The 11,121-nt window shown below is 50.9% G+C and overlaps 1 protein-coding gene across 9 annotated transcripts in view; it reads left to right on the top strand.

Annotated features, from left to right (window-relative positions):
• Positions 1-808: 808 nt before the first annotated feature.
• Positions 809-11,121, top strand: part of TPM3 (tropomyosin 3) — a gene marked incomplete at its 3' end in the record, with an annotated part of 74,251 nt that continues 63,938 nt past the window's right edge. For 3 of the 9 annotated variants that reach the window (XM_079958416.1, XM_079958410.1, XM_079958414.1), the window contains exons 1-2: positions 809-1,059; positions 8,449-8,574. In XM_079958416.1, the coding sequence (XP_079814542.1) occupies positions 946-1,059; positions 8,449-8,574 (240 nt within the window). In that variant the 5' untranslated portion in view covers positions 809-945. The remainder of the gene's footprint in view (positions 1,060-8,448; positions 8,575-11,121) is intronic. The other 6 variants (XM_079958413.1, XM_079958415.1, XM_079958401.1 and 3 more) reach the window with 2 other exon arrangements.

The raw sequence follows: 11,121 nt of genomic DNA, 5'->3' as shown, positions 1-11,121 counted from the left end.
ATAGGGAAAATAAGAAATGCATACTGAGAGATTAGATTGGAAAACATTTTCAGACAGGATTGATGGAAGTAAAAAAAAATTGAATAAGATGTAAAAGTATGTTTACCGTACGCCCTTTTTCCCTCCTAAAAAGTAAGGGGAAATGTGTGTGCGTCTTATGGAGCGAATGCAGGCTGTGCAGCTATCCCAGAAGCCAGAACAGCAAGAGGGATCGCTGTTTTCGCTGTGCAGCGATCCCTCTTGCAGTTCTGGCTTCTGGGATTCAGAATATTTTTTTCCTTGTTTTCCTCCTCCAAAAACTAGGTGTGTCTTATGGTCTGGTGCGTCTTATAGAGTGAAAAATACGGTAATTGCTGTTGAAAATGATATGTTAAAAAACTAATAATTTTAATATATTATACACACACACACACACACACACACACACACACATATAGAAAAGCTAAAGGAAGGGGGTGGGTGAGTGACCAGGAGGGCGGGCGTCCTCTTTGCTGGAACAAAGCAGCATTCAACCCCCTCCCCTCTTCTGCCACTTTTGGGGGTTTCTATTAGTGGTACTCAGCTGTTCCCCTAGGGAGGCCAAATATGGCCACAGCTCATCACGAAGCAAAAAATAAAAAATTAAAGGACGCCTCTCCCAGGTCTTCTCCCCAGCACTGCCACCACCGCAAGGCAGTGCCAGGGCAATGGAGGGGAGGTTATTTTGGACCCAATTGGAGCAAGCCCTAGAAAGCCACAGGTCCCCCTGCCCCACCTCCCGGCCAGCTGGCAGGGAGGACGACTATAAAGGGCCGAGGGGCAGGGAGGAGAGGGAGCAGGCTTTCGAAGGCAACGCCGAGGTCCGCTCAGGGTGCCCCCCGGGTCTGCTTCGTGCCAGCCAGGTCCTCTCGGCGCGCTCTCCATTCCTACTCTCACAGACAGCTCTCCCCTCCACCGACTGCCGCCATGGAAGCCATCAAGAAGAAGATGCAGATGCTCAAACTGGACAAGGAGAATGCCCTGGACCGGGCGGAGCAGGCCGAGGCAGAGCAGAAGCAGGCGGAAGAAAGGAGCAAGCAGGTGGGCAGCCGCTGGGCTCGGCTGTGTGTGCTGGGGGGCGGGGAGGAACTTTGTAGTAGGGTCCTGGATTTGAATTCTGCCTTAGCTCGTCACGGATACCCTCGAGTCAACCGGTCTGGTTTCTGCCCCCCCCCCCCGAGTCACTCTAGATCAGGCATGGCCAAACTCGGCCCTCCAGATGTTTTGGGACTACAGTTCCCATCATCCCCGACCACTGGTCCTGTTAGCTAGGGATGATGGGAGTTGTAGTTCCGAAACATCTGGAGCGCCAAGTTTGGCCACGCCTGATCCTTGTGGTCCCTTTCGATTTCTGTGATTCGATGGTGTCTGGCGCTGATGGGAACCGGAGTCCAGAAACACCTGGAGTGATACGGATACATCCCCGCTTTATATCTCTGGAGGTGCATTTCACATGTGGTCCCTGATGGGTTGGAACAGGGCTGGCTTGCAAGTGGGGATCCTGCAGCCCTCCAGATGTTGAGGAACTACGAATCCCATCATCCCTGACTGTTGGCCACCGCAGCTGATAGACCCTGGCATCCAACAACACCAGTTTTTGCTTCAGCTTCAAAAAAATAAAATTGAAAAATTAAAAATTGGGCTGTTCTCCATTTTCAAACTAGGGACGCGGGTGGCGCTGTGGGTAAAACCTCAGTGCCTAGGACTTGCTGATCGCATGGTCGGCGGTTCGAATCCCTGTGGTGGGGTGAGCTCCCGTCGTTTGGTCCCAGCTCCTGCCCACCTAGCAGTTCGAAAGCACCCCCCAGTGCAAGTAGATAAATAAGTACCGCTTTATAGCGGGAAGGTAACGGCGTTTCCGTGCGCTGCGCTGGTGCTGGCTCGCCAGAGCAGCTTCGTCACGCTGGCCACGTGACCCGGAAGTGTCTGCGGACAGCGCTGGCTCCCGGCCTCTAGAGCGAGATGAGCACGCAACCCCAGAGTCGGACACGACTGGCCCGTACGGGCAGGGGTACCTTTACCTTTACTTTTACCATTTTCAAGGCAGCAATTTCTTATTTGGTTTTCATAAATATGGGATCAATGGAAAGTGGGACCTAAAAATTTGGGGTTTCTGTTGAAAAGACAACTCACACAGAGAAATGAATAGTCTTAAGTGAGGTCATGGCCATTTATATCAATGGGTCTACTCTGAGTAGGGCTGTCACTGGCTACATACAGGCTACAGTTTCTGCCTGAGACTGGACCACAAGGTCCTATTGACAACTAAGCCTCCAGCATTCCTTTTAAATTGCAGAGTTCCATCCCGGATCATGTGAACTAACTGCTGCAGAGGGAGCCCCTGAGCATGTGCAGAGTGCTTGTCCATCTAATGTTTGCCTGAGGTCCCCTTCCCTTAATTCCAGGATGGCTCTGATGGTGGTTACCCACCGGCAAGAGAAATGCACTCTGCATATGTTCAGAGGGCCTTTCCCTTTGAGTTAGCACAACTCAGAGCTCACCTCCCTGTGTGTGTCAGATGGACCAGCCACTGTGTGCCCACAACTTGATCAGCAGCAAGGGGAAAATGCGCTCTGCGTACGCTCAGAGATCTGGCTGACCGTCCACTGAAAAGACCCCCAAAGTCAAATTCCTGAAAATAGTTGCAGGGAGTCCTCATTGCTCAGCAGTAGAGACCTCTGCGTACGTATATTATTTATTTCTTGCATTTATATATCCCACCTGTTTCTCCAAGGACCTCAAGGTGGTGTAAATGGTTATTGCCTTCCACATTTAACAATAACCCTGCGAGGTAGGTTAGGCTGAGAGGCAGTGAGTTGCAGTGGCGTAGCGTGTGGGGTTCAGGGGGGGCCGGCCGCACCGGGCGCAACATCTGGGGGTTAGGGTTAGGGGGCGCAAATCCACGGGTTAGGGGGCGCAAATCCACGGGTTAGGGGGCGCAAATTACTTGCCTTGCCCTGGGTGCTGACAACCCACGCTACGCCACTGGTGAGTTGCAATGGTTAACCCCCAGCACAGACTAAACCTTTGCACTCACCTCTCCCCACCTGCGTTGGTGGATTTTTGATGAGTTTATAGGAACAGAGGAAGAAAGTGAGGATGATGGAGGGCAGAAAGAATCTCGGACCGGCTTGGCTCCTTTCTCCAGAGAGTTCCAGTTTCACATTCCTTACGCTTGACAAAGTCTTGGCAAACAAAGGAAGGAAGGGCTGGGTGGGTGGAATTGGTGCTTCTGCCTGCCTGTCCCGTGATCAGGATGGCTTCAGGGTGACCAAAGAGCTGACAATAGGGGAGAGAAAGAGGGCATGTGAGGATGGGCGTATTATATTCTGCGTTTCCAGACAGGACTGAGATTCCCCATCACACACACCAGGGCGCTGGGTCAGAACAGAAGAGCGTCCCGGGGTGTGTATGTGTCAAACCAAAGCATCCTGCACCCCTCCTCTACTACACATCCGCCAATCAGATGCCTCCAGGAAGCCCACAAACAGGGCATGAGAGCAAGAGCGCCTCCAGGTGGCTTGTTCTCAGAATCTAGGACGCAAAGGTAGACTGCCACTGTAGGTGGAAGTTCTGCGTTGCATCGCAGACTACTCCATCTCAGAGTAAAACCATTGAAGTTAATGGTTCTCTCCTTCCACTCTGCCACTGCCCTCTCTGTCTCTCTGCAAAACCATCTCTCTCACACAGCTCATAGCTCAGTCGGCAGAGCACGAGGCTCTTAATCTCAGGGTTGCGTGGGTTCAAGCCCCGCTTTGGGCAAAAGATTCCGGCATCTCCCTGAGTCATTTTATTTTCATCCAGGCTTCATTCTCTAAGGTGTGCAAGCTAACCCCTTGGAAGGGAAGGGAGTAACGTGGTGCTGAGCTTAGAAAATACAGAAAGACAAATACAGTGCTACCTCGGGTTAAGTACTTAATTCGTTCCGGAGGTCCGTTCTCAACCTGAAACTGTTCTTAACCTGAAGCACCATTTTAGCTAATCGGGCCTCCTGCTGCTGCCGCGCCGCCACCAAGCGATTTCTGTTCTCATCCTGAAGCAAAGTTCTTAACCTGAAGCACTATTTCTGGGTTAGTGGAGTATGTAACCTGAAGCGTATGTAACCTGAAGTGTATGTAACCCGAGGCACCACTCTATGACCGTCTTAGGGCCTGGATCCCCTATTCCAACCCTACCACTAGCAAAATACTTTCCCCCCCTCTCAATTAGGAAACTGTAACATGTAATATCCTGCGGGGGGGGGGGGGTGGTGTTGGACTAGATGACCCTTCCAAATCTGCATTCCAAATCTGCCATTCTGTGATTCTGCTATTCTTTGTCCCTGTCCCACCCCCTTTTCTTCCATGTTTTCACCTCCTTGCCATCCTCTTGCAACGAGACCCCAGTGGCCACATCCAGAGGGCCCAAAAGCTTCCCCATCTCCAATTCTGGCATTACAAGATAGACTGCCGCTGGACATGGAGGTTCTCTCTTAGCCACACAGGCGAATCGGCACCAGTTACACATCCACAAATCTGCCTACTTTTTAAAAACTGGCCTGTAAATATTCAGGTCACACACAAACCATACGTTTAAAAGCACTCTTACAATACTTGAGCATAGCTGTCAACCTTCCCTTTTTTGGCGGGAAATTCCCTTATTCCTGTGCCGTTTCCTGCTGCTTCCCGCTGCTATCCCGTATTGTTAGATATCCCATAGACTGTCCCCGGGGCAGATGAGGCTGCTGATCCCTTACAGTGATACCTCGGGTTAAGTACTTAATTCGTTCCGGAGGTCCGTTCTTAACCTGAAACTGTTCTTAACCTGAAGCACCACTTTAGCTAATGGGGCCTCCTGCTGCTGCCGCGCCGCCGGAGCACGATTTCTGTTCTCATCCTGAAGCAAAGTTCTTAACCTGAGGCACTATTTCTGGGTTAGCGGAGTCTGTAACCTGAAGCATATGTAACCTGAAGGGTATGTAACCCGAGGTACCACTGTATTTTCAAATCTGAAAGTTGACAGCTATGTACTTGACGAGCCGTGGCTTCCCCCCCACCCCAAGAATCCTGGGAACTGTAGTTTGTTAAGGGAGCTGAGAGGGGTTAGGAGACCCTTAACAATCTACGGTTCCCAGGATTATTTGAAGGAAGCCATTGACCTTTAAGGGACGCAGGTGGCGCTGTGGGTTAAAGCCTCAGCGCCTAGGACTTGCCGATCGAAAGGTCGGCGGTTCGAATCCCTGCGGCGGGGTGCACTCCCGCTGCTCGGTCCCAGCGCCTGCCAACCTAGCAGTTCGAAAGCACCTCCGGGTGCAAGTAGATAAATAGGGACCGCTTACCAGCGGGAAGGTAAACGGCGTTTCCGTGTGCGGCTCTGGCTCGCCAGAGCAGCGATGTCACGCTGGCCACGTGACCCGGAAGTGTCTCCGGACAGCGCTGGCCCCTGGCCTCTTAAGAGAGATGGGCGCACAACCCCAGAGTCTGTCAAGACTGGCCCGTACGGGCAGGGGTACCTTTACCTTTACCTTTATTGACCTTTAAAGCAGAATACGAGCTCTTTCAATGTGTGCTGCGTATGCGACTAGGTTGCTCAAGCCGGTTTGCGATGCAGCCGGCTCTGCTATCGGGCAGTCCCATCTGGAGCAAACGTCTGTTAAAATAAGGACTTGTGTTCGTTCCTACATGCCCAGGTTAGACTGAAGACGAAATGGGGGGGGGGGGAGAAAAGGGTTTTGTCGGGAGGAGGAATGTCTAGGACGCTGGAGATTGCGTGTTGTTTTGACCTTGCCTGGAGGCAGGGCAGAAGAGATCAAGTTGTGTTTCATGTCTATTCAGGCTGGAAGAGCAAAGGGAATTCAGAGATGGGGAGAATCTCTTTATCTGTGTTATTCCTCTCATGGTATCCTTGTAAGGCAATGAGGAACTATGGTGGGGAGGCAGGGGTAGAGAGGTAGAGAGGAACATCCAAACCAGTTGCATAAACTGGAAATTATTCTATAAAGTCCCTTCCACTCTGTTTGGTCTCAGTACCCTCTGAAAGGAACACAGCGCTGGACATTTAAAGTGTGGTGCAGTGGTTAGGGGGTCGGACCAGGACCTGGGAGAGACCAGGGTTCGAATACCCTGCTTGGCCAGTACAGTGGTACCTCGGGTTAAGTACTTAATTCGTTCCGGAGGTCCGTTCTTAACCTGAAACTGTTCTTAACCTGAAGCACCATATTTAGCTAATGGGGCCTCCTGCTGCTGCCACGCTGCCAGAGCACGATTTCTGTTCTCATCCTGAAGCAAAGTTCTTAACCTGAAGCACTATTTCTGGGCTAGCGGAGTCTGTAACCTGAAGGAGCGTCTCCACCCCCACCGTTCTACCCAGACACTGAGGTCCAGCGCCGAGGGCCTTCTGGCGGTTCCCTCGCTGTGAGAAACCAAGTTACAGGGAACCAGGCAGAGGGCTTTCTCGGTGGTGGCACCTGCCCTGTGGAACGCCCTCTCACCAGATGTCAAAGAGAACAACAACTACCAGACTTTTAGAAAACATCTGAAGGCAGCCCTGTCTAGGGAAGCTTTTAATGTTTGATGCATTACTGCATTTTAATATTGTGTTGCAAGCCGCCCAGAGTGGCTGGGGAAATCCAGCCAGATGGGTGGGGTATAAATAATAACATATTATTATTATTATTATTATTATTATTATTAGCCGTGGAGCACGCTGGTTGTGAGCTCGGGCCTAGTTGCTCGCTTGCAGCCTGACCCACTTTGCAAGGTTGTTGTGGGGGTTGGCCAATGAGGAGCAGTACCACGTGTGCCACCTCAAGCTTCTTGTAGGGAAAGGTGGGGCAGAAATGAGGTGAATCAACCGGTAAGTAAATAACTGGTAAGCAAAGCAGTATTGCACTACAGTGGTACCTCAGGTTACATACGCTTCAGGTTACAGACTCCGCTCACCCAGAAAAAGTGCTTCAGGTTAAGAACTTTGCTTCAGGATGAGAACAGAAATCGTGCTCCGGCGGTGCAGCAGCAGCAGGAGGCCCCATTAGCTAAAGTGGGGCTTCAGGTTAAGAGCAGTTTCAGGTACGGACCTTCGGAACGAATTAAGTTCTTAACCAGAGGTACCACTGTACAGTAAGCACACAACAAACACACATTCAACTTGCACGCATTCAGTTTTATGTGCATGGAAGACAAACCGTTTTTTAATTTTAATTTTTAAAAGGGGCAGAAAGCGGGCAGGCACCCGGGGGAAAGAAGACTTTGACAATCTCACCCGCCATTAATCTCAGTTTGTTCTGACTATATGCGATTTTGGCTTTAGCACGATTCCCAGGATGTAACTCCTGCGTGAATTGCGGGCTTACTGCGCCTTAAACAGCCCAAGAACTGTAGTTTGCTAAGGGCGCTGAGAGTTGTGAGGGGGTGCCCTATTCCCCTCCCAGATCTACAATTCCCAGAGTTCCTTGGGAAGAGGGCTTGGTTGTTAAATTACTCTGGGAATTGTAGCTCTGGGATGGGAATGAGTCTCCTAACAACTCTCAGCGCCCTTAACAGACATGGCTCCCTCCCCGCAAAGGATCCTGGGAATGGTCATTTACTGAGGGAACTCTGGGAATTGTAGTTCTCTGATGAGCCTTCTGCTAACAACTCTCAGTACCCCGGGATGCTTTGGGGGGAAGCCATGACACTGAGTCGCTGACTGGTCTATCTAGCTCAGTACTGCATGCACTGACCGGCAGCCTCAAGGGCTTCAGGCAATAAGCCTTATTAATAAGTGTCGACTGAACCCAGGACCCTTGCATTGGGCATATGTACACATTTGCCATTTTAAAACTCAGCTTCCAAAAACAGCTTTATCTTAGAAACGACAGGATAGATACGGGATCGGTGTGGATTCTGTGGCTAAAATAATATGTACAGTACACACCACTTCCCACGGGAGGGAGTGTGCTGGCTGCAAGAGTAAATGGGATTAATAATAATAATAATAATAATAATAATTTATATCCCACCCATCTGGCTAGGTTTTCTCAGCCACTCTGGGCAGCTCCCGACAGAATATTAAAAACACAATAAAACACATCCTACACACACTTTCTTTGAATCTAGCTTAGATGTCTTCCGAAGGTTGCCAGCTGATCAGAAAAGAATTAGCCTGGCCAGCTGCTGCGCCTCCACAGGAGTCCTGATCTGCAGAAATCATAGAATCATAGAACTGTAGGGCTGGAAGGGACCCCCAAGGGACATCTAGTCTAACCCCTCGCAATACAAGAATCACAGCTAAATTAATTAGCGAAGCTTCTGCTGTTGTGGCTGACACGGAAATGCGGATAAACTTAATTCTGGGGAGAAACGAGAAACCAAACGGGACAGATTTGGCCCTTCTTCCTCAGCGTTCAAGGTTCTAGGCCTCAAGAAGGACTGCGGACGCATGGTAAACGCTACCTCCCCTTTCATTTTGCAGCTGGAAGATGAATTAGCCGCCATGCAGAAGAAGCTGAAGGGGACGGAGGACGAGCTGGACAAATATTCAGAGGCTCTCAAAGATGCGCAGGAGAAGCTGGAGCTGGCGGAGAAGAAGGCTGCTGACGTATGTATGGGTCTGGGGTGGAGGGACGCCCCTCTCTGAATTTGTGCTCCCTAAGCAGGACTGTTTTTTCACCCAGCACTTTTGCAGGGCCAAACCACGTGGCTGGAATGGCTGTGGGTCCTGCTGGGCAAAGGGCAGTCTCCTGTTTCAACCATAGCTGTCAACTGTCCCTTATTTGGCGGGAAACTCCCTTATCCCAGCACCGTGTCCCGCTGCTGTCCCTTATTGATGATGTCTCTTAAATTTCCCAGGTATCAAAGGTAGTAGCTCCTCTCCCTCCCTCCATGCCAGCCAGGGAGGAGGGAGGCTCCAACTGTGTTGCTTGGCTGCGTTGCTCACCCAATAAGGAGTCTAAGGACGACTGGGGGGTGGAGCTTGCATGCCTTGTGCTGATCAAATCAGCCGCGTTGCCTGGGGACTTGCCTTTGCTCAGCGCTTCCCAGCGGAGAGGTGACGGTGGTTTACCTTGCTGCATCCCCTTTGCCGGGTTGCTGCGCTGTGGGAACCACCGCTTGAGGCTTCGTTTCGCTGCTGGCTGGGCTTTCTGCCTTTGGCTTGGAGGCGCTCAGAAGTTGAACATACCTGTGCTCTGAAAGTCCCTTATTTTGGCAGCTGATCCCTTATTTTCGAGGCTGCTGGTCCCTTATTTTCAAATCTGTAAGTTGACAGCTATGGTTTCAACAGAGGCTGAGCTGCTGGAGCAAATGGGGTACTGCCCCATAAACCTCGCTCTGCCCCTGGCCTGCCCCTCTCCACCTGCCCCTTTCTTACTTGCAAGGGTGAGAGGGAGGTGGTCCTGTCTGACATTTTCCTCCTCTTTCTTAGTCTCAGGGTTGCTCCTTCCAGAGCTCCACAGGGAGGAGAAGGATGGGGGCAAAGTTAGAATTAGTGGGCTCTGCCTGTCATTGGCTCTGGCGCCACCTACTGTCAGGCTCCCCGACTCCTGCCCTACCAGCTCCAATGGGCACCAACTTTCCCTGTCCTTGATTTTGAAGAGCTGGCTGGCCCCAAATCGGAATGAACGCTAAAGGACCTTAAGAAAGGAGGGCAGGGGAGACCCTTATTATGTCCATTATGCTAGGGGGAAATTGCTTTGGGAAAAATGTGTGTATTATAGGAAATTGCTCACAAAAATGTATATTTTAAGAGAAATGCGCAATAAAATGCTGGTTTTTCTTTTTAAAAAATTGCTAACTGACGTGGAAATGTGGAGAAACAGACGTAAGATATGCAAAATGAGAAATGGAGAAGAACCAAAATAGATAGGTTTGCCCATCTCCACCCTGAGGACAAATCAACCCGGAAGCCACACAGTGCAAGGGTGTGAAATGAGCTGGCAAGGAGATTGACCCCCCCCCCTTTCCCGGCCTCTTGACAGGAAAGGCAGAAAGTGTGGGGAGTGGAGAGCGAGGGAAAAGGAAACACTCGGGTTCTGAAAATAACCTTATCTTTTCCAGCAAACATTGCGGTTAGGCTCACCAAACCGCTGCTGACTTTTGCACAACGCCAGGAGCTACCCGGAGAACCAACTTTCCCTGGCTGGGTCTCTCCCCAGCAATTTTTATGCTTAAAAACTCAAACACAGCTCCACAGTTGCCCACAGTGCTTAACTTACCATCTAACACCCTGAACGCTATTAGTATCATCAACAGCTGCTCGCCTGTGGCGACCAACGAGAGAATTCAGGTGAACAAGCAGGCAGGTGTTTGCCAAAGAGAGTCTCCTTTGCTTTCTTTTAGAGCAGGGGGTGGGGAATCTCATCTGTGGCCCTTCAGGCTACTCCACCTGGCCCTCGGGAAACTCCCCAAGCCATAGCGCCCTCACGAGTCCAGCTCTGAATGTTTTGGCCCGGGTGGAGCGTGTCCTTGAACTCTGGTAGTGCTCCTGATTGCCCGGTTGGACAGAGGCATGCAGGTGTATATGAATCTCAGAGTTCTGCATGGTTGAAACATATGGAGTCTGTTGTACAAAGTCATATCCATTGATCTTTGAGGAGTCCAGCAACGTCTGGAGGGCACCAGGTTGGGGATGCTTCTTTTCCATTTTCTCATAATCTTTGTCCTAAACTAATGGGAAGGCATGCTCAGCAGTAGAGCTTTTGCCTTGCATGCAAAAGGTCGCAGGATCAATCCCTGTCATCTCCAGGGACTCTCGATTTGAAGACTGGGACAGCCAGTGCCAGTTTGTAGACCAGGGGTGGGGAACCACAAGCCTGGGGGGCAAATGTGGCCCTCCAGGCCTCCCTATCTGGCCCTTCACTGGCCCTGTTTCACCCGCCTGCCCTGAGCATTTTTGCCTGGCTGGGACATGTCCTTGAACTCTGATCCTGCTTTTCCACACAGAGGACAGAGAGGGGTGTGTGACTATGTGTACAAACCGGTCTACTTCTGCCTCTGGCCCTGCCCCCTGCCGGCATGTGGCCCTTGGAAAGTTCCCCGTAAGGGGAATGTGGCCCTTGGGAACCAGCATGCCTGCTGTTGACAATATTGAGGTAGATGAACTGATGGCCCCGGTTTGCATCAGGCAGTTCCTGTAAATGGAGAGATG

The sequence above is a fragment of the Podarcis cretensis genome (assembly GCF_951804945.1).
Source record: "Podarcis cretensis genome assembly, chromosome: 16".
NCBI classification, from domain to species: Eukaryota; Metazoa; Chordata; class Lepidosauria; order Squamata; family Lacertidae; genus Podarcis; species Podarcis cretensis.
This window is presented reverse-complemented; position numbering and strand designations above follow the sequence as displayed.